This window comes from Hippichthys cyanospilos, chromosome 8 (assembly GCF_059441005.1).
Source record: "Hippichthys cyanospilos isolate Australia breed blue-spotted pipefish chromosome 8, RoL_Hcya_1.0, whole genome shotgun sequence".
In the NCBI taxonomy this organism is placed as follows: domain Eukaryota; kingdom Metazoa; phylum Chordata; class Actinopteri; order Syngnathiformes; family Syngnathidae; genus Hippichthys; species Hippichthys cyanospilos.
Window position 1 is genome coordinate 6,428,971 of NC_142376.1, and position 27,491 is coordinate 6,456,461.

General features: G+C 36.9%; 1 protein-coding gene across 1 annotated transcript; it reads left to right on the forward strand.

Moving 5' to 3' along the window:
* The first annotated feature begins 17,853 nt into the window (after window positions 1–17,853).
* mrps5 (mitochondrial ribosomal protein S5) lies at window positions 17,854–27,242 on the forward strand. The gene is made up of 12 exons (XM_088421550.1): window positions 17,854–17,922; window positions 18,224–18,355; window positions 18,464–18,589; window positions 18,668–18,781; window positions 18,937–19,056; window positions 20,683–20,717; window positions 22,166–22,256; window positions 23,120–23,166; window positions 23,425–23,482; window positions 25,014–25,076; window positions 25,163–25,299; window positions 26,867–27,242. Exons 1-12 carry the CDS (start codon window positions 17,874–17,876, stop codon window positions 27,089–27,091), a joined length of 1,197 nt encoding a protein of 398 aa, XP_088277676.1. The 5' UTR covers window positions 17,854–17,873; the 3' UTR covers window positions 27,092–27,242.
* Window positions 27,243–27,491: the final 249 nt, after the last annotated feature.

Below are 27,491 nucleotides of genomic sequence, written 5' to 3' on the forward strand. Positions count from 1 at the left end.
GCATACAAAAACCACTGGAAGCCTCTCCCGTCCTTCACGCGGGATAATCTTAAAGAGACTAAGGGCTTAACACGAGTGGATAAAACCAACGGAAACCAACGGAAGCCAGCCCAAAACCACACGCGTGACATTCTAAAAGAGACCAAGGACAAAAGTCTGGACAAAACAAGTGCAAACCATCGGAAAACCATTCCGTCTTACATGCAAAAGAGTCCAAAGGAGACAGTGAAGACATTTGAGAACACAGCGAATCGCAAAGACGCCGACACTTGGGACAACAAAAAGCAGCGAAGAGGACCTGGAAGGTCCGAACCAACGCCGCGTAAGAATCACAGTCGGGAGAGGACGCCGAAGCGGAAACACAGGAAGTCGCAGGAATACATCTCGACCGCCAGTTTTCCGAGTTACCCTATAAAGTCGGTGTTCACCTACCTAAGCCTTGTTGAGATGGAAAACGATGGGACGCCAAACACAAGGTACGACTGGACGCCGACCAGCTCCATCAGTCACCGAACCCACCATGAAACGAAGGAGCCGTCGCACACCAAATCGAGCAAAAGACCGACGAAGAACTGGAAGACCCAGCAAAACCTTAAGACTGACAAGATGAAACCCGAGAAACTGGGCGCAACTTTGCGACTGCCGTACGACTGGAAGCCAGTGAACGGGTCTTGCGTGAACGTAACGAAAGTGAAAAACAAAACGCGAAGCGCTTGGCAGTCCATCAGACCTTATAAGAAGACGAAAAACATGCCCAAGCAAGTTCAGTTCCTGCTGGAAAGCCTCAGCATATGACGGGGGACGTTTTTGACGAATGGACGCAAAATTTGATTTATGAGAGGCACACCAGGGCAGTCAGCATTGAAAATGAATGTCTGGTAGGATTGTGCGTACTGTAAACGATAATATTTGTGCGCACCTTTTACGCCGGGCGCATTAACAGTTACCTCAGTGATGACAGGTTATTTCCATCCGATTTCCTTGGGGCTTGAAATAAGAACAATCACTGTCACCAAGGAATAAAGTTGACGAATAGTATCATGGAAAAGTGACTTTGTAGTATATTGCATATAAATACAGTGGGACTCGTCAGACCACTAAACGGCGGCAGCAAATGTCTGGGTATCACTGATTTAAATCGGTTTCCTTTCAGAGAAAGGTAATTACTTGGTGGGTGTAATTCACTGTTAAAATGATACGCCAAATACCAATCGCCGATAAACACCGCTAAAGAAAAACAAGGAAGGACTACATTGGGTACCGTTGTATTTTGTGCTTCAATTTTTATTGAAAGTTATGTGCAAAGTACGTGTTACTACCGTTGATTTGAACTGAGCAAATTCAATTTGAGGTTCTCACACTGCCCCCTTGGGGCTACACGCTGTACCTTGTAGATCCACAAAATAATATGCAATAAATTTGATATTGATTTTTTTCAAAAAAAAAAAAAAAAACGCACCCCAACATATCATTGGCCAAATATGAGAATTGCCTTTTTTATGTTTTTTGAAAAAAAAAGACAAACTTTTAGCAATTAGCTGTTTCACTGCAACAGCTTAAGTCCTTGCTTGATAATAAGTCAAGTTATGGGACGGTTAGGGTTAGGGTTAGGGTCAGCAAAAGCCTGTCTGACTTCAAAACCCCTTTGTTAGTTGCGCTATGGATCCAGAAACATCCAACAAGAAACATTTAAAAATAACTAGGAAGCTAAAAATTACTAGAGATTGTAAAAACAAGTAGAGGTTGAAAACGGCACCATGTGTTCATTTCTTAATGCTGGCAAACGGTATATATAACCCAAAAATATTAAATGTAATATGTTCCATGCAGCCACACTAGTGGATAGTATTCCGATACAACATTCCATTTCCAGAAATTAGAAAAATTAAGCAACAAACTCAGTTTTTACCCATTTCAGGGGGCGGCCATTTTGCCACTTGCTGTCAACTGAAAATGACTTCACATTTGCTAAGGTTTCAGGTGACCAATCAGGGCTCAGGATTGTGAAGCTCACATGACCGAAGAAGGAAAACAGGAGCAGTGATTGGTCGTTATCTTAACCCCTGAGCAATTGTGATGTCATTTTCAGTTGACAGCTGGATAGACATAAAAACAAGCAGATTTTTCCCAAACACAAAAGTAACCAGAATGCCCCTTTTAGATTTGTGTGAATGTTTTGGGGTTGTCTTTCACCTGGGAAATGATTTTTTTTTCAATTTGGGTGTGGGGGTTCCATGCATCAGTCCACCTGCATGGAAGTAGTCCATTTGTATTTTCTCTGGGTATTCTGGTTGCTCCTGATTTCAGAAAACACTCAAGTTAGGTTCATTGAAAATTGTCAACCGCAACCCCAATAAGGTCAAGGAATCTCCCCTTTTTTGTCCCTTGTATGTGACGCTGGTGTGGAGGTTATGAAGGGAGGTTCGAGTTTGAGCTGTCACAGACAGCTGCTGAACTTCGTTGCAAATGAGGAAGCATCGGGAGATGAAGGCTAAGACAATCAAGCGGTAACATGCACTAAAATTCACATGATTTGTGTTGAAATTTGGGTTCAGGTTTTTGCCTCCACACCCAGATAAATTCCAGCGTGTTCATTTAATCTCCATTAAAAAGGTAATTAATAAAACATTTGGTTATTATAAACTTTAATTAGGAAAATGCTTTCAATTGCATTTTTGATCCGAGCTTTTATCTTCAGGAGTGCAATTAAAATACAATGAAGTCACACTGAAAAAGACGCCTCGAGAAATAACAGTCCATCATTATATGACAGCCAAATACGCGGATAAAACAACCCCAGTTCTCCAAAACTTCCAAGCCAAAACCTTTTAAGAAGATTCAACTGATTAAACATTAAAAAATATGTAAAATTACATAGAAGTAAAACCCTGAAAAAAAAAATAAATGTACTATAATGAAAGGAGATTGAATGTAATATAAAACTAGAATTAATGTGAAATACTGCATAAAAGCAGTCAAATATAAAAGTACTGTATTTTCGGACAAAGCCACACTGGTATATAATTCGCGGCAGCAAAAACTGAGAAATAAAAACAATTCTTGCCATGGATAAGCCGCACTGGACTATAAGCCGCAGGTCATAGCATCAGATATTTACACAGAGAAATGTTGAATGGAATTTTTTTCTATTTTTATTTCAAAGTTTTTAAATCGCCAGCTTAAAGCAACATTCGATTTTCAACAGACTGAATATATATATATATATATATATATATATATATATATATATATATAATGGTTGTTCCATAAAGTGATATACACATTTGCTTTATAGGCAGATTGTCTCCTGATGACTAGCAAAAAATAAAATACCTGCAGATAAGCCTCACTGTACTATAAACCGCAGGGCTCAAATCATGAGAAATAAGGCTTGGCTGATAGTCCGAAAAATAATCCAGAAATAATCAAATGTAATGTAATTTGACAAAAGTAGAATAAATAAATGTGGTAGACTCATGTGTATTAAATGTAGCACTCATAATACTACAATATGCATATGTATTACAGTTTAAGGAAGACTTAGATGACCTTAAAGCACAGGCGTCGAACTCCAGTCCTCGAGGGCCGGTATCCTACATTTTTTCAAACCTTTTCCCTCAAAAACACCTGATTCAAACGATTGGGATCATTTTGAAGCTCCTGCAGAGCTTGCTAATGAGCTAATTATTTGAATTAGGTGTGTTGGGGAAAGAAAACCGGAAAACATGCAGGATGCCGGCCCTCGAGGACTGGAGTTCGACACCTATGCCTTAAAGTCACACAAGCCTAAATTCTCTCTTGCTTGAGAAAATGTGCACTAAGTGGACCTGGTGACGATAGCTTTGTAAGCCATTTGTTGATGGACGAAGCCTTGTGAAAGTGAAAAAAAAAAAAAAACATGTTTGGTATTAAGGGCCCAGCGCTCAGTTTAACCTTTAGGGTGAAGGTCTTGAGGTATTGTTTCTCACGCCTTAAAAATAGCAGATCAAGGCCATGTGTCGCCAGTGCAGCTGTCTAGAGCAGTGGTCCCCAACCTTTTTATCACCACGGACCGATAAACGCCTTAGATTTATATTGCGGATTTATATTGCTCTAAAAAACACATCATCCTTCTCACTATGGATGTAATATCAACAGCGGCCAGAGGCGGCGCCAAAAAAACAAAGATCAAGCACAAACGTATTTACTGTTAAACTAAATCATCTCCAAAACATTATTTCGGGTGCAGCCCACGCGGCCCGGTACCAGTTGATCCACGGACCGGGACCGGTGGTTGGGGACCGCTGGTCTAGAGTACAAGGTTAGTTGAAAAATGACTTAAGCAATTATGCTATGGGACAGATAATGCTAATGACAAAAATATATAGAATATAATGTTTGGATTAGAAGTTCAAGAAAAAAATGTATAACCGAAGGTACAATTATCTTGCAAAGAAATGATGGTAATATTTGGATTTTCTGCCTTTTTTTGGCCTCCAACAAGTGAGTTTGTTGATGATTTCCATTGTCTGTCTTTATTTATTGCTTTCACTGTAGTCATGCGACGTTTGCATTTTCAGCAAGAAAAACATGACCTGCTGGAGGGATTCTTTTTTTTTTTTTGTATTAGAGTCCCTAATAAACAAGTCCACAACATTTCAAAATGCTCCAGCTTGGTCGTGCGTCTTGTCAACATTCATGCAGCTTCATTTCCCGCCTTTCAGACTTTGCCGCGTCATCAAACTCTTGCGGTTTCATTTACGAAATGGGAATAAGGCGGCCACAACAGACGATGCCGTTGTCCATTTGTCATTGTTAGCGAGGGAAGAAGTTGCCGAGGGTTATTGTGTTGGACGCGCTCGTGCATGAACACATGCATACTCTGCAAGCGATGCTCCATCATTCCACACTAGCTAAATATGCTAAAGAAGACCATTTTTGGCTACAATGGCCAATAAGCTCTTACTGTGTGGAAATAACCCACTTGAGGGAAAGAAAGCATTAGACCAAAATTCATTTAACCCAGTGCGTTCAATTATGGAATTAGACTAATAATTGTTTTTCCGTGCGGCACTTAATATTTCGCCGATACACAATGAATATGGAATACAAACACTGGAAAAGTTCTGAAAGAAAACTTTAGGGTCACCAGTAAGTCATAGCCGAGAAAAGGCATTAATTGATAGGTAATTTTAATAAAAAAATAACAATCTGCAATATTAGAGTTAAGGTTTGGAGATATTGAGTATATTTGGTGTCCATATATTTTCCATTATATAGCTGCTTATTCTCCACACATTCACATATCTGCATTTTATTTATTTATTTACTTATTTCACTTTTGGTTACTTGTTCACATAGCTAACGTTTTGGTTAAAATAACAATAAAAAAATATTAAAAAAAAATTGTTGTTTTGCCAAACATTGAATTGATGTGGGCAATTATGTAATGTATTTTTTTATTTTCTTTTTTATGCTTTCAATTGTGTTCAAGTCGAATATTATTTACTCATTTGTTTTTTAACAAAATATTATGCGCGATATTTGTGACAATTTTATTTTGGTTTATATTGAGTATATGAATTAAATTTGTAATATTATTGCTAATAGTTTTACCTTGAAATTTGTATTATATTAGGAGTAGTAGTAATGGTAATATTATTACTGCAATAACTACATTATTATAATGCATCTTTTTTTTAAATGTTGTCTTTATTTTATGAAACCCTATTTCTTTTAGGGTTTTTTTTTTGTTTTTTTTTATCTTTATAAATCTCAGTATGGGACCAAATACCCTTACGAAAAGCAGGTAGATTAAATGAGATTCATTAAATGTATTTTTACTATCATATTTTCGATGAAAATATGACTAACACCTAGGGAGGAAAACAAATCGAGCCTTTTGACAAATGACTTAATTAAAATGTTTTTTTAAGGATTTTTTTCAAAAAAAATGTTGTATCTTTGCCCACTGTGACCACCTTTTAACTCCAAGTTATGGCCATTTCTCAATGAGGGCCAACTTTAAAACTGTCTTCCATCTTTTTTATAAAATCTATATCATTATGATCTGTGAAACAGTTAGGTTTTGGTATCAATATAAAACAGACATTCAAAGCGCAGCAGCTCATCCAAGAGATAAGCTATTGATTTCATGCCGCTGGTATCCATCAATAAATATCAGCATTAGCACCGTTGGTATTATGTAGTGTGACAAATACGTTTTAGCATGACTTGCGAGGGAACTATATTTGACATTGAATGCCGACATGTAGCATCGTGGGAAAGTCGCAAAGTTTTGTGCCTCATTGGGTGTTTCTGTTGCCGTGTGTTTACGCTGCAAACACATTTTCCGCCACACGCGCACATCTCACAGTCAAAATACACACTCAGCATACCCTACATTATATATAGCTAACAAATGGCATTGCGCTTTTCCATAGAGTCAGCTTGGGTTAAGTTTGTATTGCATACAATAACTAAGAACACCGACTGAAATTGTTGTGGCGAGATCAATAAAGTACCGTAATTCACACGTAGGACACATATTTTACCAAAATTGAAGGAAGGAAAAGGAAAATTATGGGTGCGTCCTCGAAACGGTGACTTAAAGATGAGACGTTTTTTCTACGTTTGAAGAAGATTGCGTCACTCAACCACATAAGCAGAGTTACTGTATGACGAACAGATGCGCATTTCTATAGCCGACGTAATTTCTTACTATTTAAGGTGAGATAAGTACATTAATGGGACGTGCTAGACTAGAGGCAAATCAGTTGGCTATAAGCAGCCAGGGCGAACAACTTCAGCTAACAAGAGCAGCTTGCTAGCTTCAAGCACCGCATTACAGCGGACCCCCGGGTTATGGCATCCTTGGCTTACTTTTTTTTTCACTTTACGAAGTAAAATACAAAGTTTTTTCATCCAATCTTTGCGGCAGTTTACCCGATTTACGGCATCAACAACTGTGTCATGACCTGTGGGGTTGGCTGCGTTTGTTATTTTGCCTCCCTCTTCAGCCAATTTTAGGTAATTGTTCATATTTTCTCTTTGCGTCAAACTGCCCCCTAAATGCATTTTTACATACACTATCAGGCATTTTTACAGATATTTGTGTCTAAAAAAAAATTCTCATTACCTTTGTATTATTAGAGTAATCACTTTTAATCTTATGATGTCATTTCCTGTCATGTTTTGAAACGTTTCTGTTGATTATTGCAGTGTAGCATGATTTGGGGGAAAAAATGCAAAATGAAATCAAACTATTGGTCAGAAAATTTACAATCAAATTTTGGCCTAGAATTTTTCCATCCTAGTATCCACCATATACTTCCTAATTTAGTATAATTGTATTGTCTAAAATCTTCCATTTCATCAAAGTGATTTTGGGGACTCAACTATGACCTCAGATGTTAATTAATGGCCTTGTTACAGGTGCACCCCCCATTGAGTCTCCTCCTATCGCATGTCATTTACCATTGGCATTTAGCGTAACACACATGATCGGCACGCCTCGTTAGCATGCGTCATTAGCGCTCTCAGGGCCAGCGAAATGGTGAGTGGAGGTCGCCATGACCTTAAAAATATATCAAGACTGTCAGCCTGCATGGAGCTTTTCAGTCATCTAAATTCTCAAATTTTAAGCTCGCTTCAAAATGAGATCATTTGTGGAAAAATATGTTTAAACATCGCAAAATACCATCACGAATTTGCAGCCATCATCAAGGTTGCCGGTAAATCAATTGTGATGCATAGGCATTCATCATTGTACGTAGAGACCAAAGCAAACACACACCTGCTTGGCCTCGGCCTTGGATGCCGCACCTCAGTCAATGTGTGCGGGCAAAGCTGACAGCGTGTATATAATATGACACACAAACAGAGATTAGCATGTGCAGCAGCTGGAGACAACTAGATCGGGGAGGGAGGGGTGAGAATGCTGCTCATGAGAAGAAATGATTTATAGTACGTTGCGGATTATCTGCATTTTTTTAACGAGCCACCAGGGGGGCAATTTCCGGGTAAACAAAGGGAGACGGGACAGGCTGTCAAAGTTTACTGGCCACCAGGGGGCATGCTCTGCTAGTAAACACAAATAGGTGTGTTACTGTTGTGTTGGTCCAGTATTCAAACAATTGCGTCTATGTTTTGTTGAAAATATGTTGGTGCTGCTCTGGTGCATTTTTATAGTGCGGCGAATATGGTAATCAATAATAGATATGGACTTGATCAACCTTTCCACCTTGAACTTCCATACAAAAACAGGTGGCAGCACATAGACAAGAGGGAGCGCTGTATAGATGGATGAGAGGATAAAGTGGCTAGTATAGCAGTGTGTGTACGTGTGTGTGTGTGTGTGTGTGTGTGTGTGTGTGTGTTCATTGTACAGCATTCAATTCCACTAAGTGCAGCAAGCAGGGAGATGTTTTTTCATCCAAAGCATAAAGATGGAAGAGAAGAATACAGATTGCTGGCTAAATGCAAGCGCAAACACACACATACACGCACACACTCATTTTCACAAGCAAGCATTTTATCATTGGAAAAATAGCATTTGGAGCATAGCCTAACCATGAAATAGCCAGCTTGCAGCTTGAGAAGGAAAGATAAATGTTCACAGTGTAGTAGATGCTCAAGTCAGATATGAGATCAATAATAAAGCACAATTCAATATGGTAAATTCATCTATCTATCTACAGCAATGAACACAATTATTTGTAGAATAATTGTTTTAATAAATGGTATCAAATTTTTGACCTGACCAATTAAAAAATATATTTTTCATATGTTTTTATATTAATATGAAACGAAATATAAACTCAATACTGAATGCAGCTTTACATTATAATCATATAATATGAAAATAAAATTATAAATGTGCGACTTTGGGAGGCATTTTATTGGTGTCACTAATCATTTGATTCATATATTAAACATAAAGAGATGAACTGAGTACTATTCATTTTTTATACTTTAGTACAGATTAAAATAAAATTGATCTTGTGCAATTACCGTTTTTTCAAACATTACATCCTTCAGAAAATTTAAATGTTCAAATAATTGTTTTTAACTGTAATTTGTAAAAGTATTTGTCATATTAGGAATACATATCCAAATAGGATTAAATTTTAAAAAGTGACCTAAGTAATAGAGTAATAGTACAATTTCCTGCACAGCATTTTAATAAATATTAGAATAATTTAAAACCAGAATCAAATGAAAGGTGTGCTGTATTGGCTTTCCGAATAATGCATCAAATAAATCATTATAGCGTAACTCAATCGTTTCTTTTGTTAAAGGACGTTTTCATTGCTAATTTAAAAGGTTTTTAACTGAAGAACATCTAGATGAAGCTGTAATTTTTGCTTGTTTTGTTAAATTATGATCACAAATTGCTATACAGATCTTTATATGCTGATTATGTGCACAAAATTAGCCGCATTGGTTGCGGTACAGTTTGTTTTTACAAAAGCCTCCAATGTAAAGCCACCTGTCGGCTGACAGCACCCCCTGGTGGCAAGAGTGTCACTTCCTTTATGTACACAGTACCGCTCATTCATGCATTGATTTTTTTTTTCCCTTGCACCTCCATTGATTAGAAAAATACGACGAGGTAAAGGAAGAAACCAAAGCTGAGCTGACAGCCATGCGGCACGCCCTTGCAACATGGAAGATTGATTACATTGATTTTTGTCCGCCATTCTTTTTGTCTTCATTGATATTTTCCAAAATGCTTTGTTAGTCAAAGTCTGTCTGATGATAACTAAAACACACGCGTTAGGTTTAGTGAAGACGCAAGTACAGTGGTTCTCAACCTATTTTTTCAGTGATGTCATGGCATCAGTGTCTGATTTATTAAACTTTAGACTCTTTCAAACTTCATTTGTATAGGTCCACAAAAAAATAATCAACCTAAAGTGTCCTCTTTTGGATGATGGAAGAAAGTACTATTGATTATTACATGGTCAAAATATTACTATCAAGTCTAAATATGATACAGTAGTAACCAAGGCAGGCGGGACGCAAGATAGATGGACTATCAAAGAATTGAGAAAAAAAAAAAGGGATGAGGAGAGTATGAATGATGGAGTGATTAGAAAGAGGTGAAGCATGAAGGAAAGTGGGAGGAAAAAAGTCCCCTGATGCATTTGAGGTAAAAAAAAAAACAAAAACAAAAAAAACAGTAATTTCTGACTCTCCAAATCAGGGGTAGGCAAACTTTTTGATTTGAAGGCTGCAATTGGTTAAATTTGACAAAAGTACCGGACCAGAAGCAGATGAATGGAATATTTTGTTAATCCACCTCATAAGGGGGAAAAAAAATGTGAGATAGCTAGAAAACGTGCTTATCGTCGAATATCGATCGAAAATTAACAAAGGCATTCCAATAGGATTATTCAAGTCCAATATATTTAACTATGTATTGAAATAAAATGAAAATCAAATGAATGAAATACAGCTGTTTTTTTGTTTGGTTTTTTTGTTTTTTTTACTTAGTTACTATTTCATAGCTCTGATAGCTTCGCTATCCTTCAGGATTTTAACACGCTACTCCTGATTGATAATTTCTTCAAATTCGGCAGGCCAGATTAAAAAGTTTAACGGGTGGCATAGGACCCCCTTTAACATCAAGAAAATGTATTTGAATTTTTTGTTGTTGTTGTGACGTCACAAGAGTTCTTTATGGTCATGCTACGTATGCTAAGCTAACGAAACTACGCAGCTTCTAGTCGGTCAGTACTCGATTTACAGCTGGAGCCTTTAGCGGTTAGCAACTAGCCGGTAGCCGCATGTGTTGACTTGACAAATTGCGCCTGCTTGGAATTCCTCCCAAACCAAATCAGCTTCTGCATCTGTGAGGAAATGGAGCCGTCACATCGACTAAACTGATGGATTAAAACTGCCTGCGTGCATACATACATCGAGCATATACGTATTCCCATACATATGTATGTTTATTTATTTGTGTGTGTTTGTGTGCGTGTGCCTGTCAGTGGCTCTGTATTTGTTATCGCACGTTAAATTGCTGAATAATTAGAAAGTGAATGAACTAATAACGATATAATATAAAAAATATAATATTGATGATGTATGATGGATAACATGGTTGAACGGAGGAATGGTGAGATGATGACGGGTGTCGGTTTTTCTTTCCAATTGAGATGTTCAAGTTATAGAAAACGTTTCAGAATGACACATCCTGCTATCATTTTCACATCACAAAAACTGGCATTTGAAAAGGGGTGTGTAGACTTTTGTACCTGCTGTATATGATCTGTGTTCATTCATGTTATGGCACATGGATGATCTCCTGCCCTGATTTTATGGCTTTCCGAAGCACGCTCTGCTGCACGTATATACAATCATCTACGGCAGTGATTTAGATGGGGGCGCGCACACACTCACACACCCTTCATACACAACTCTGATGGAGAGATCAGCATCATTGCACCAATGGCTTCTGTCAATGACTCCTGAAATTGTCTCAAAGATGAGAAAGGAAGGTACACACAGTACCACATTCTAAAACACACACACACACGCACACACACACACACACACACTCTTCTTACACTATTCTACCCCCTGCCCCGGGGGTTAGAGGCAGGAAGGTAATGAATGAATCGATAAATTAATTATGCAGGAAGAATGAATAATGGACAATGACCACACCCAAAACCACCGAATGAATGAATGAATGGCTTGTTTTAAGGCAGAAAAAAATGAACGATCAGATGAATGAATGATAGATGGGTTAAAAATTGGTATAGGTGCATACATAGGGATGAACAAACATGAGATGAAAGGATGACATTCATGTGTTAAATGAATAAAAGAGCTAATGATGGTATGTGGGTTGAAAAAATCTTGCCATTTTGTACAAAACGTCCCACCGACATGAGGAGCCCTTCAAGGACGCCGCTGCCACCGTGTAAACGTGAGATTCAAAGTGAAGAGGAAACGGAGGCCATAAATCAAAGTGGCGACGTCCCTGCCGTGTCCACCTGAAAGCGTGGCAACTTCTTAACGTCCACCAAGTTTTCCACTCACAAGTTTAAGGCGGACGATGATTTGACTTTCAAGGGAAGGTGAACAACATGCTGCGAGTTTGTATGGAAGAAAACTTTGGAATTCCTATTAAGAGCCATGCAAAATGTAAATTAAAAAATAGGGGTTGGGGGTAAGTGCGATTAAAATAAGTTGTATTTTAGGAGAGGGAAAAAAAAACATCTTTTAAAGATTAAATTCTGATTTTCTACAATATAGATAGATAGATAGATAGATAGATAGATAGATAGATAGATAGATAGATAGATAGATAGATAGATAGATAGATAGATAGATAGATAGATAGATAGATAGATAGATAGATAGATAGATAGATAGATAGATAGATAGATAGATAGATAGATAGATAGATAGATAGAAGGCTAGCAAGATTAATAGCTACTTAGCTCAACATAAGGAATGCTCAATAGCATGTGTCTGCACCTGGTGGTGATTGGACTGATAGATCGATAGATGGATTTTACTAGTTCTATTACTTTGAATTTGTTGGATTTTTAATAAAGATGTATATTATTTTAATTTAAAAATGAAATATGCAGAGGCCAATAATCGGTTTGACGGTTTACCGCAGTGTTATAAGGTCAACGTTTCAAGAACTGCAAATAATGTGTTCAACCAATAATGAGGTTTTTTCGAACAAAGGCTGCATTTAAACAGAAGAAACAGGTTAGTTGCTTGCAGAGTTGACTCAAGTTACCTCTCTGAAAATAATTAGATAGCAATCATTACATTAAAAATTCATAAAATTACACAGGAAGTGAACACAAAAAACAAAAGTATAAAGGGCCTTTTTTATGAGAAAATATTGTAATTTTCCAAAGTTAAAGTTGAATTTCCAATAATGAAAAAAAATTTAATTCACAAACCATAAGTTAAAACAAAAAAATTACGGTTCGCAAATCAATTGCATTTTTCTAGATTTATTTTGGGTTGTTTGTTAAATAAAAGAAATCAAAATTTAAAAAAAAAAAAACAGCTGTGACAAGAGAACACTAAGTTATGACAGTTACAAATTATTACAGGCGTCCAAGCAAAACAATGTGATTTATTTTAATTTTTTTTAGCAACTTCTAGAGGCATATACACCATAGGAGCTAAACATTTAATGGCATAATTTAAAAGCCTAAAATCATTCATGCACTGTAATGCGTATCATTTGTCTTGCTGTTCCTTTTGTATAACTACTATGGTGCTCCCAAACAGCTCCACTTATCACTCTGCTGACAAGCTGATATTAACATAGCTTTACGGCCACTGGCTCCCAGGCACACACACACATATACACAAAAACACACACACACACACTTTGAATTATATTATATGTCAATGATTCATGGCTAATGTCTAGCATCCATGTTGTTTTGCCCGCAGCCAAAAATTGCTTGATGTTTTCTTCTCCCAACTGATTGTTTTTAGTCTCATGGGAAGCGGAACATTATGTATTACCTCCAAAATAAATATTACTTTGAAAGGCTAAGTAAGGGTAAGATGTTTAACTAGAATGGAATTCAGAGGTGTTCGGCTTGTGCAGAGGTGTCCAAATTACGGCTCGGGGGCCATTTGCGACCCGCCGTGCGTTTTTCAGTGGCCCATGACAGAATTACTAAAAATGACATTTTGACTTATCACCAAGGCTACTTTATTTATAGATAAATAAATGATGGCGTGCATAGAGATAACAGAAGTAGAAAAATAGGTACCACAACTTTATACACTGTTGAACTTTTCTAGAAATATAAACTATATCTAATATAACAATTCATCTTCAAAACATTGGTGAATAAAGGTAATTTTCCTCCATTTGATACTCTTTGTCATGGTGAAATAAACCGCATTAATGATGCTAATGTAATTGTTTGAAAACCAGTCAGCTAACTGTAGTTTTCTATTATTTTGATCCTGAATGTAAATATGTAAATTAGGCTGCTGTTCAATGCTGGGGTGGATCTAGTGTAAAGGGATTCACCCAAAATCCCACCCAATATATATAAAATTATTTGAGATATGTGTATGTATATATATATATATATATATATATATATATATATATATATATATATATATATATATATATATAATAAAATTATTTGATATATATATATATATATAATTATTTGATCTATATATAGATCAAATAATTTTATTTATATATATATATATATATATATATATATATATATTGTAGTTGAGTTTGTAGGATCACTTTGTAAAAACAGGTTGAACACTCTACATCCGTCGCATTAAATTTTTGTAATTGTTACAGCAAACAAGGCAGGTCATTTTGCAGGGTCTCTGTGTGAAAGAGGCTGACAGAGACAGCAGTTGTGCGTAACGTCCACTTTTTGTACTCATCACAGAGCCGAGTGGGAATCAATCCATCATGAAGCGTTCTCTCGTCCACGTGTGTCATGTTTGAGGATGTTTTCCTACAAAATGACTTATTGATTTCTAGGGACTTTGCAGCTCAAGCGCTCTCCCGTCTGGCCTTTTGCTCCTTTGTTTATTGACTTTTTTTTGTGTGTTAACACGATTGCTTTCATGTCGGCTTTGTTTTAATTGTTTGCTGTTCATCTTAGTGTTGAAAATGGTTTTCTTTACACTTTTGTGCCAGTATCACAGATTTAAAAAAAGAAAAAGCGTAATCAGATGCCAAAGGAAAAAAAATACACTTTGTGGGGTTAGTTACTAAAATGTCTCATTAAATATAAAAACGGTTCAGTGCAGTAATGGAATAGTCTGATTTTTTTTTTCTCTTATATAATAATTGGGAAGCACTGCTCTAAGGGACATTCACAAAAAAGATGACTCACTTTCCTGATCAGACATACATAATGTACATCTTTCATCCAATTGACCAAATCTCAAACTGTATATGTTTGTTGGATATATGTCCTGCAATATTCTTAGATTTATCCCTCTGACTTTTATATGGTACAAAACTTTAAAAGGAACAATCCACGCCTTATTCCAAATTATCTTTCCAAGTCGAGAATCACAGAAGAATATCCCACAATTTTGAGCTCCTTTTGCAAGACTCTTTTGCACCAACATCGACATACCTACACAATATGCAAGTGACTTGTTATTCCCAGTAAAGCATTGATAAGCTTTTGCTGATTGGATTTTTTTTTATTTACGCTGGATATTATTCTTTTATTTATTTACTTGTATTAAATTATCTTTATTTAATTTTTTTAAATTTGTATTTAATTAAAAAAATCATTTTAACCTGTTTTTTTTGCAGTAATAATTAAAAAAAAAAAAACAGCAGGTCTATGAGAAAGAATAAATAAGATTTCGTGCCCTCGATTTCGTATTCACAGGACCATCATAAATAGACAGAGAAAAGAGATGATAAGAGAATTGCTGGTCTGTCTGACATTGGCTTGAACAGGGACCACCGTGGGATAGTGATGCGCTCATATTCATAGCGGCGTACATGCTTTGCGCCCCCAAGCCAAAAAGCGTTTCGTAGCCGCACGTCAAAGACAATTAAAGTTATGCCGCTTGAGAGCAAATGAAGGCCATCAACTCTGACTTGCTGCATGGTGCTGTTTCATATGCTTTGGACTTCAGGCCAAAGTTGTCATTAATAAAAGTGTAGCAAAAAATAAAATAAAATAAAATAAAATAAATAAATAAATATATATATATATATATATATATATATATATATATTTTTTTTTTTTTTTTTTTTTTTTTGCTACACTTTGCACCTTGAGGTGCTTTTAATGGTCACTAACTCCCCTGTGAGTTGGAATGTGACTAGTTCACGCTCAACACAACTGCAGGGTGTGCACACTTGTGCATCCTCATGATCTCATTATTTTCACATGTTGATTTAGTTCTTGTATGTTTTAAAAATGCAATTTATTGCATATCACAGAGGTTGAAAAAGTTTCAAAATAAACGATTTAGGAAATGAAAGGGGGTGTGTAGACTTTTTATATCCGTTGAAGGAAATATTGCAGAGGGTAGAATGACGCTATCCTTCACTTTATTTTAAACTTAATACTTCCCATGTTTTACATTAGCCTATAAAGTCAGAGAAGACAAATAATGCCCGAAGTCGAATACAGTCTTTGTTTATGCAATGTGACATCACAAGTCGAGCTATCAGTGCCCATTGGCCTGATTGTGATGCACTACAGTACATTTCAAAATTATAAGGGAAGCTAGCATGACGCAACAGTTCACTCACTATAAAGACGATACATTGTGAGACGCACTGGCCTTATCCTTACTATACATGATGACATCATGGCTAAAGTGGAAGCTTTAAATCGACCTTTTGCTAAATGCTTACAAAGATTGCCCATTTGGCCAGAAGTGGAAAGTCAATGTCAGTACATTTAAGCTTGGATTCATGAAAATGACTTTTCTTGTTATTCAGGATGCAAGTAGAAGACTATTGATTCAAGTTCCAAGTCGCTATTGTTGTGTAATGACTCACGATAGAATCCATCTGACCAGAAATAGCTAAAAGTTGGCCTTTTGTATTCATGCGTAGCACTGGAAGCTAACGCATTTCATTTGTGCATGAGAAAAAAAATTAAATGGGGCTCTAAAGCACAAATGATTGCTCGCCCGATACTGGAGAAACAAAAATGCTCTACCGAGTTACAGAGATGTGATCATTTGCAGCATTTTTGGTGGCAGAAGTTTAACAGCAATTTTCCTTAATGTCATCTCCCTTGGCGACTTCAATTTATTCTGCATGTTCTAATTGTTCCTTGTCTCTTGATGGCATAATTGATGCCAAAGGGGGGAAATGAGGCTCTGCGGGGTCTTGCATATGCAGTCAATCATCACAGAAACCTTCGACTAAAAACGTGATTTCATTTTCCTCTGATTTTCATACTCACATAATGAATAGATAAAGGAGTACAAGTGCATGGAAATCCTGATGTCAACCATCCATTACTTCTATCATATACTGTATGTTTTATACTGTACTTACTGTATCTTCACTTGAATGGCAGGAGCCTATCCTGGCTGACTTTGTGCGAAAGGATACACCCTGAACGCTGGATACATATACCAAATATACATAACGATGGACAATTGAGTCTTCAACAAACATGACAGGATTTTTTTTTTTTTTTTAAGCATGAGTCACCAATATACCAAAAAAAAAAAAATACGACGCTGGTTGTGTTTAAAATTAAAATTGCATTTAGTTTGAATGAATGAAAAACTTCACAGAAATACACCTTCAAAGTTTAAATGGAAGTCATTCAGATTTAGATTCTCTTTATTGTCACCTAGATGCACTCAAGCGGATACATGTGAAAAAACTTTTGCTGAGAAGCTCCAATAAAATACATGATACCTATATATGAATATATATAAAAACATTTTACTATCATTTTTCATCACTATTTTTTACAACTATTTTCAAATGATTGAGAAAATACTACAATGAAAATACTTTAGTTAGATCCTTTTGAGGACACCCTTCAGACCAGCTTTTCATTCAAAAGTAATTTATGAATAAAAATAGACTTATTCATTATTCTTAATTATTTTATCTCCTAATGAATAAGGACAAATGGCTACAAATTAGTGATGAAGGCAAGCACAATTCAAACCATGCATTAACATTTATCAAATCATATTTTCAGTCATAAATTAATTAGTACAACGAACTGTAAAAAAAGAGATCTAATAATCAACTGGAAAATAATTACTAACAGCAATTCTCATAGTAAATCATGAAAAATAAAACTATTTACTTTGAATAGCATATCGTTGTTTTCTGAATTTTGAACAGGCGAAGCTTAGCCACCTCACCAGTCTTTCGAGGACCCGTGAGAAATTCCAACATGGCGGCGGCCATACGCGTGTGTTGTGCCCTCCGCATCGCCGTTGGAGGTGAAGTATTTGGCATATATGTTGTTGTTTTAGATTACTTAAAGGACATTGTATGGTGTTTATCTGTTGTATGACTCTGCCTGTGATTCAGAATGTACCGTCTGTGTTTCAATAGGGAAAAATCATGCATAATCTGATTGTCGGGACCGGCGACTTGGACGTGTTTTATACCTATTATTTAGATGCCTGTCCTTTTTTACCATGTCATTTTAATGTCTGTAATGTTGTAGAGTTGAGAACATCGTAAACTTAGAGCATACACTGACCGCATATTTCTCACCGCGTCTGCGTGTATCCTCAGGTGCGGTTCCCCTCCGCGCCGTAGGGGGCGCCCAACGTGGATCACAGCTGCTTGGTCGAGGGACCTCCGTACCTCCTTTTATACCCGTGACGTGTTGGCAGCCAAGTAGACACGGCAGCTTCTTCAACAAGTGTAAGGAAAAATTAGGACATAGGGACCTGTACAGCCAATTTGAGAAATCTGCGACAAATCTGATCATTTGGTCAAATTTGTTTTCGCTGTGTCAATGCTCGTACTCAGTGACGGCAGAAGAGCTTTGGAGAGGCGTGCTGGCCGAGTCGGGAGCCGGCGCCAGGAAGGGCAGAGGGAAGAGAACCAAACGCAAGATGAGGCGGGATCTGAACCGCGGCCAATCCCTCGGAGAGGGTGAGAAAGACTTTGAATCTCTAAGGTGTTCTAGCGCTAACTTGTGGAGACCTTTTTGTCTCTGACTTGACTGCATAGGTCACGGAGGCTTCCTGTGGCCCGGTCTGAATGCGCCGGTGTTGAAAGATGGAGCCTTGCAGAGTATGAGCCGTAGAGGCGAAGCCGAACAGCAGGAAGTGCAAGCTGAACTTGGTACGCGCACATACAAACCTTAGAGTGTACATTACTCCTCTAAACACTTTTCTAAAGTCACACAGCTTCTGCGCATGTGCACACGCACACATATACACGCACGCTTTTGTTGATGTTTCCAAATGGAATTTGTTGATGCTGTTTCTCTCCCGCAGTGCGTCAGCGTGACGAGTGGGAGAAGAAGAGGAGGATGAAGGTGAAACGAGAGCGAGGCTGGACCGGGAACTCCTGGGGGGGCGTCAGTCTGGGACCCCCCGATCCAGGACCCAATGGAGGTAAGATAAGACTTTTTTTAAGTACTAATTTGAAGAGGACCGAAATGCCAAAATTAAAGAAATAAATATTTCATTGGGTTTCATTAATTAATTATGTAGAGATATTTTGGACCCAGCTAAGGGTGTATGTGGAAGCAGGGCCTGCAGAAAATTATTTGATTCAACATAAATACAGGAATTGATTGAAATTTTGGAATTATTTCTGCACTTTCCGATTATGACATTGACCCAAGAGTGAATGATGAAGTTCTCCACATTTGTAACCCTGCTCTGTCTTGGCTTGAAGAGCAGGATAACCAATCAGGTGTCGGGACCCACCCATCAAACTTTGACGGGACGGATATAGAAACATAAAACATCTAATTAAATAGATAAACAATCATTTCTCTCTCTCTCTCTCTCTCTCTCTCTCTCTCTCTCTCTCTCTCGCTCTCTCTCTCTCTCTCTCTCTCTATATATATATATATATATATATATATATATATATATATATATATATATATATATATATGTATATATATATATGTACACATTAATTTATATATTAATGAACAACACATTTAATGAAACATTGATGTATTTAATTCCATACCTATTGATGTGTTTATTTATTTATTTAATGAAACATTTCTTTCATTATTTAATGGTACATTTATTTTATTTAATTTTGGCACTTGCAGTACTCCAAGTCCTCATCTACCGTGGGATTTTTTTGGATTGGTTCATTTGGCCTTGTCGCATGTGGTTTTAGTGCCAGCCATTAATCAGATTCTTCTTTTTTTCTTTTCTTTTTTTTTTTTAACAGATTTTCATTCGAATTGTATTATTACTAAAATGTATGTCTCAATTTTTTTAAATGAAGTATAGGTAGGTGTTGATGCTTTTTGTTATTGTAGAACATCATACTTTAGTTTTTTTGTATTTTTTTTTTTCGAGGGGGGGGGATTGGCCAATACGAGCCATATTTCTAGAGTATTGATACTTGTGACACCAGCAGATAGCAGTACGGTCGCCTGCTTGTGACCATTTTACGAACAGACTATAATCTAGAAAATGAAATAATACAATGCAATTTAGTAACAAAAGGGCGCAAATACATTCATATATAAACTATTATATAAGACACGTCATGCTACAGAGTACAATGTTGGTGTGAGTATATTCCTGAGATTTTGTATTAGCTCACATAGTGGTGTGGCGAAGGCTGTTACCACCTTTCTTTTGGATTTCTTTTTTTTTTTTTTTTTTTTTTTACCGCTCTGGTGCCCTTACTGCTAACAAGCACTTGCAGATTGTAAAAATAAAGTGAGGAAAAGAAATCCACAAGAGACCTGCACACTGGGTGTGCTGCGCACTGTGCTGGAACCGTCTCTGATCAACTCCACTTTATTTCGTAGCTGTGTGTGTTTGTGTGTGCGTGCATGTGCTTTCTTATCCCATTCCTCTTTAAGTACATCCTTTTGTTGTTAGTTAAAATAAAAGAGCTGTAGGGGTTTTTTTTTTTTAGTTTTTTGTTTTTGAAAATGTCATTTTAAAGGTCACTTCCAGAAGGATGCCAAAAGAACTCATGGGTAATTTTTCGTATGCATGAATGGTTGTATTAATTTTTTTTTTTTTTTCTTGTAGAAACGTATGAAGACTTTGATTCTCGTGTCATTGAGGTGAGTGGTGTTGGTTAGCCAAAAAAAAAACCCTTTCAAAATGTTAAAAATATTGCCAAGCAAAATGGCAAATACTATTTTTTATATACTTAAAGTGATGCTAAACTTATTGAGCCATTTTCAGCAATACAAACTTACTTTTATCAGTCATTAATTTGACAGTTATTTTTCATGTACATCTAAAGCCTTTAAAAAAAAAAAAGCTGACTGAAAATGACATCACATGAGCTCAAGGCTCATTTAAGGACCAATCACTGCCAAGCTTGTGAATGTCACATGACTTAGAAATGATTTGAGCTTTGATTGGTCTTTACCTTAAGTGTTGAGCGCTTGCCTTGCCATTTTAGTTGACAGCAAGTGGAAAAATCAGTTTTAATGATAGTCGTTTGACCTAAAAAATATTTTATTTTAACAAAACAAAAACAAGCCTGATTGGCCACCAGTCTTATAAAACAGCGGGCTAAACAGCGGAAAACTTAACATGTGTTTAGGTGGGTCCATGGTAAACAGGGCGTAACCCTAACTATTAGCATGAATACACACTACTAAGCTAATGGGAAGGCTTAAGCCCCAAGGTCTCACACACACACTTTTGTACAGTGAGGTAATATGATTTTAAATTAAACCTAATTTTTCTTTATCTTTTTCACACTACTCGCTTCTTTCTATGTACACACACACACACGATTCGGTTATGTTTATGTTTTCCATTGCGTCTGCTAAATCACCTCCAGGAATGAAAAGCCCTACCTCAGGAATCAGACTACCCCTGATGGCCATTTGTTACCATCTCATTCATTGGAGCCTAATGAAATGAAAAAGGCTTAGCGGAATAAAAAGACTGAACTCCCAAGGACGATGACACCAGCGCGCAATGACAGAATACAGCCAGCAAAGAAAAGAGGGAGAGGGAGACTTAGGGGAAGGGAAAAAAATGGTGAGAGGAGAGGTGGAGTAAAGGGATGAAGGCTGTTGCTAGAGAAAATGGAATTGGTGAGGAAGGAGTAGAAAAACGGTGACGAAGTCAAAAAGAAATAAATAAAAGAGGGGGTGGGTAACGTCCATGGCCACCAAGCTTGCCTGTCGCCTCTGCGTTGCTTCACGTCATTCAATTTGTATGTGATGTTTTTCCTTTCATAAGTAAAATGTGCAACCTTGAAAGTTTTGCCGCTCGGAGGCGGACAGTCGTTAAATAAAAGCAATCCTGCGCCGCAGCTTGGAGTCATATTGGACGAGATAGAATGCATACGCCTGAAAAGCTATGTGGTTCTGGCATAAAGCAAACCAAACATTTGTTTTCATTTGTCAAATGAATTCTGACCCAACTGAGCTGGCTCGCTTTTGCACTATCAGTCTCTTATCTATGGTGTATCAGTGCTGCTCCCTAGTGTTTGTAACGCCTTTTTACACTTGCTTGAAAACCCATGACCTTTTGTGCTGTGCTGCAGTTGAAGAGCGTGTTCAACATGACGGCAAAGGAGGGCAGGAAGAGGTCCATAAGCTGTTTAGTCGCTGTGGGCAACGGCCAAGGCGCTGCAGGTATCAACTTACCGGGCGATGAGTGGATGGATGGAAAAATGGTTGAATGAAAATATGGTTGATGGATGGGTTATTGTATTTGAATAATTCAACATAGGACTCATTCTAATGTTTTATATGATTGTACTGTATATGTCAGCTTATTCGGCAACAGTTGTGTTGAATCATAACTCTTTCAGCGCCATGGACGAGAATTCTCGTCTTAAAACAGTAAAAACAATGATAAATGGTATAATTCTCGTCAAATACATATTTTTATGGAGGGTAGCTGACACCCTTGGCTAATGCTTACCTAATATAAGTCAATTGAGCACTGTAGTGATAACTATGACTGTTGGATGGCGGTTTTTCCACACAGAAACAACCTATGTGTGATCCAAAATAAGGAATGGAAGTGAATTTTTCATATGATGCTACCAATATTTACACTTGCATAGCACAAAATATTCCGTTGGCCTTGAAAGGCGAGTGAAAATGCTAAATATACTGGCCCTCTAGAGGTTTCCTTTACCAATAAGGCTGGGCACTGAAAGAGTTAAGTGGTCTTAGCAGAGAGCCCTGTGGTACACCATTCTCTCCTCAGCCATGCCTTTAACTCATTACCAGCAATTTCAGACACTCTTTAATTCGTGAAGAAAAATAAACGTTTAAATAAATATCCAAGTATGAATGTCTGGACTCTGAAAAGACGTACAACCATGTCATCGGCCTTGAATACGTTTGAGCATTGGTCTGTACAGCATGGATTAAAAGGGAAGAATTCTGAATGCAGAAATAAAGCACTCTCTAGTGATTTTTCTTTTTCACTTTTGGTACAAGGTCAAATTTGCATGAATGATGGGACTCCTCTATTTTGTGCGCAGGTTTCGCTTTGGGGAAGGCGGCAGACAGAAACATAGCCCTGAGGAAGGTGAGAGCAATGATTATAACTCTGACATTATGAGCGCCTTGAAAGCAAAATCGAATTTTCCAGAGAGCTCTTAAATGAGCTGCTTTATTTTTCAAACGTCCTCCTGAGACCTGCACTTAAATTTGTTGTCTTGCTGAGACTCAACAGTGGACACAAATGAATAGTCTGGGTCTCAGAAAGATATTAAAGTTTACATTATTATTTTATATTGACTTTGGAGTCATTATTGTTTTGTTTTTTTTGCGTGTGTTTGCTCAGGCGAAAAATCGAGCCATCCACTACTTGTACTACATAGAAAGATACAACAACCACACTAGTAAGTACGCACTTAACATTATAGTGGGCACTTTTGAGGACTTACAGAAATGTCTTAAAATTGTCAACAAGAAATGTGCAAATGGCTCCCGAAATGTCATTGAAGACGTCAACAAGGCTTTTTGTTTGCCTCGCTGTCAGTCAACGCTGTACAATGACATAACAAAGTGAGCAACAAGGAAGGTTTGCCTTTTTTGTTTTTTCTTCCGCGTGATTCATAAGGAACACAATGTTCCCCAAAGCGCTCCTTTGTCTGACATTTAAATATCCTTTTTTTTTTTTTGTTAGATGTCATCACCTCGCACTCCGATAGCAAAAGATAATAACAAAAATGCAAATAACAGAACACAAAAATTGGAGGAGAAACATTTCTCTTGGTTTGCTAGGGGTAAATATGCGACAAGAAAAACGAAAAAAAAAATACACAGAAGGCCATCGACAACTGCAAAATAAAATGCGATATTAGTCGTTCGTCAGAGGATAAAGAATATATGCCTGTGAGCATTTTATAAAACATGATTGTTTTCCGTTAGATGTCATCACCTGGGAACTCTGATAACAAAAGAAAATAACAAAAATGCAAAGAACAGAACACAAAAATTAGAGGAGAAACATTTCTTTTGGTTTGCTAGGGGTAAATATGTGACAAGAAATACGAGAAAAGGGAAACAAATACACAGAAGGCCGTCGACAACTGCAAAATAAAATGCGATATCACTCGTTTGTCACAGAAGATAAAGAATATATGCCTGTGAGCATTTTACAAAACATGATTGTTTTTCCATTAGATGTCATCACCTGGGAACTCCGATAACAAAAGAAAATAACAAAAATTCAAATAACAGAACACAAAAATTGGAGGAGAAACATTTCTCTTGGTTTGCTAGGGATAAATATGCGACAAGAAAAACGAGAAAAAAAAATACACAGAAGGCCATCGACAACTGCAAAATAAAATGCGATATTAGTCGTTCGTCAGAGGATAAAGAATATATGCCTGTGAGCATTTTATAAAACATGATTGTTTTCCGTTAGATGTCATCACCTGGCACTCCGATAACAAAAATGCAAATAACAGAACACAAAAATTAGAGGAGAAACATTTCTTTTGGTTTGCTAGGGGCAAATATATGACAAGAAATACGAGAAAAGGGAAAAAAAATACACAGAAGGCCTTCGACAACTGCAAAATAAAATGCAATATCAGTCGTTCGTCACAGAGGATAAAGAATATATGCCTGTGAGCATTTTATAAAACATGATTGTTTTTCCGTTAGATGTCATCACCTGGCACTCCGATAACAAAAGAAAATAACAAAATTGCAAAGAACAGAACACAAAAATTACAGGAGAAATATTTCTTTTGGTTTGCTAGGGGCAAATATGTGACAAGAAATACGAGAAAAGGGAAACAAATACACAGAAGGCCGTCGACAACTGCAAAATAAAATGGCATATTAGTCGTTCGTCACAGAGGATAAAGAATGTATGCCTGTGAGCATTTTACAAAACGTGATCGTTTTTGTCAACAGTTTACCACGACATCGAATCCAAGTTCAAAAGGACCACGCTTCGTATGAAGAAACAGCACGAAGGTACTCAGGTTCTTCGCGTGAGAAAAAGTTGAGAATCAAGATTCCAAAAAGAGGTTTTCACGTCTTTTCCGTTGTGCCATTCCAAGGTTACGGCCTTCACTGTCACCGCGCCGTCATCACCATGTGCAAGCTAATCGGCTTGAAGGACATGTACTGTAAAGTGGAAGGATCGGTCAACCTGCTCAACATCACCAGGGCGCTCTTCTCCGGCCTGGCCAAGCAGGTGATGCCACGCCCATCTTTACACCTCGTCTTGACAACGGTCGATTATAACAATACACTTGGATTGGGGATGTTTGATAAATTTTTTTTAATTACCTATATCACTAGTGCTACATAAAATTTCCTGAAAAAAACAAAGATCATTTAAAAACAGACAAGCGTAGCCCAGTATGAAAACTTTCACTAAGAAATAAATGCCAATTTTCCATTCTTCTGATTTTGAGTTCACATAAGTTCTAAAAAAGCCGAAAATCCAGGACCGATACCGTGAAATAAGGCCGGTGTTGTCACTTTTATCAATACCTGACATTGGTACTTGCCCATCCTTGATTGATATAAAAATTTCTGATGAAAAAGAACTGCTAGGATAAAAATAACCACATTTTAGTTAAAATAAAAAAACAAAAGAAGAAGAAGAATGACCTTAAGTTTGGTCAAGTTGCTCCATTTTTAGGGGAGGAGACATTTTTTATCTATCACAATTAGTATTAATTATTGAGCTGAAAAAAAATTACAGTACTTTGCAATGTATGTATTCGTTTATTCTTTAATTTTTGGCATTTTATATTATTATTTATATGATATGCTTTAAGAATCACTTACCTGTATTTTTTGTCATTGTTTAGAATATAGAATGAAAGAATGATAAATTACATGATATTTGTATTTAGAATTGTATAATCATCATATATCATAAGTCATTAAATATTTTGTATTTTAATGAATTTCTAAATACTATATGTACTATATATAATACTATATTTTTTTTAAATTCATATTAATTAGAAATATTAAATTATTATTATTATTACTTCATCTTGTAGAATTCTTACGAGAAAGCTCTATTTTCAAAAATAACCTTGTTTCAGTCCAAAATTGGGTTGATCCTCTACTTGGGTCAAGTTGACCCAACTTTGGGTTGTTCTGGAACAACTAAAGAACCCAAAGTTGCGTCAACTTGACCCGAATTGCGGGTTGGACAAATTATTTTTATTTTTAGTCTTTTTTGGTGAAGGGGGCACATCAGTTTGTGTATTTATGAATTTATTTTATAACATCACTAAGTAGTCTTATACCACAATAAGTATGCATGAAATGAAGAAAATACCTACATTTACAGATTCATTATATGATTTAATAAGCATTTTATTTTATCCTGATTGTTTAGAATAAATGTATGCCTACATGTTTGTATTTTGTATTCTAAATGACTATTATTAATCATGCAGATTTCCCACCAGTTTATTCATATTGGGATATTTTAAATATATTGTTAATATTTTATCAAATTTATAGTATTCATTCATTAGTTTTTATAGAGATTAATGTAATAATAATCATAATTATCGGTGTTATTATCATGCTTATACTTGGATGCTACCATCCAATAATGCCATTATTTCTTAGAAAATTTCAAGGACACAAGCAATAATTCGTGAAAGCTTTTTAATACGATATTAGAAGACACGCGCGTCCTCCAGTAAGCAGCATGTGGTCCCCCCCCCCCTCCCCCACTCCATCCCCCCTTTTCATCCACACCACCGCCGCCATCCTCACCCATCTCTCAGGAAACCCACCAAACGTTGGCGGACAGGAAGCAGCTCCACGTGGTGGAGTTCCGGCAGGAGCGCGGCCCGCTGCCCATGGTGGTGGCCTCCCCCAAGGAGGGGGCCCGGGGCCAACCGGAGCCCGAGAACGAGATCCCAGACACGCGTCTGCACTGGGACGATGTGCGCGCTTCGCAGGGATTCAAACGCTCCATCTGGGCGGGCGTCAAGCGCACCATCTGGTAGAATCTCGATTCATGCGAAAAGTCTTTTTTTTTCTCATTATGTGAATTTTTATGTATATGATAATAATTATGATTACTTGTCACTCGCCAACATCCTTCCTTGTCTATATCTGTTTGAGACATGCATCAGAATAAAGTGAAAATTAAAACGAGTCAATCTCTTGATTTATTTAAAAAAATTCTGCCTTCAGGATCATAATGCTCAATTCTGGGGATCAATATATCCAACTTCCTGTTAAATGTATTCATTCTGAAATAATAGACTTGTCCAACTTGTAATTTTTGGGTAACCCGAAAACAACTATTTTCATTATTTTGTGTGTGTGTGTGTGTGTGTGTGTGTGTGTGTGTGTGTGTGTGTGTGTATATATATATATATATATATATATATATATATATAT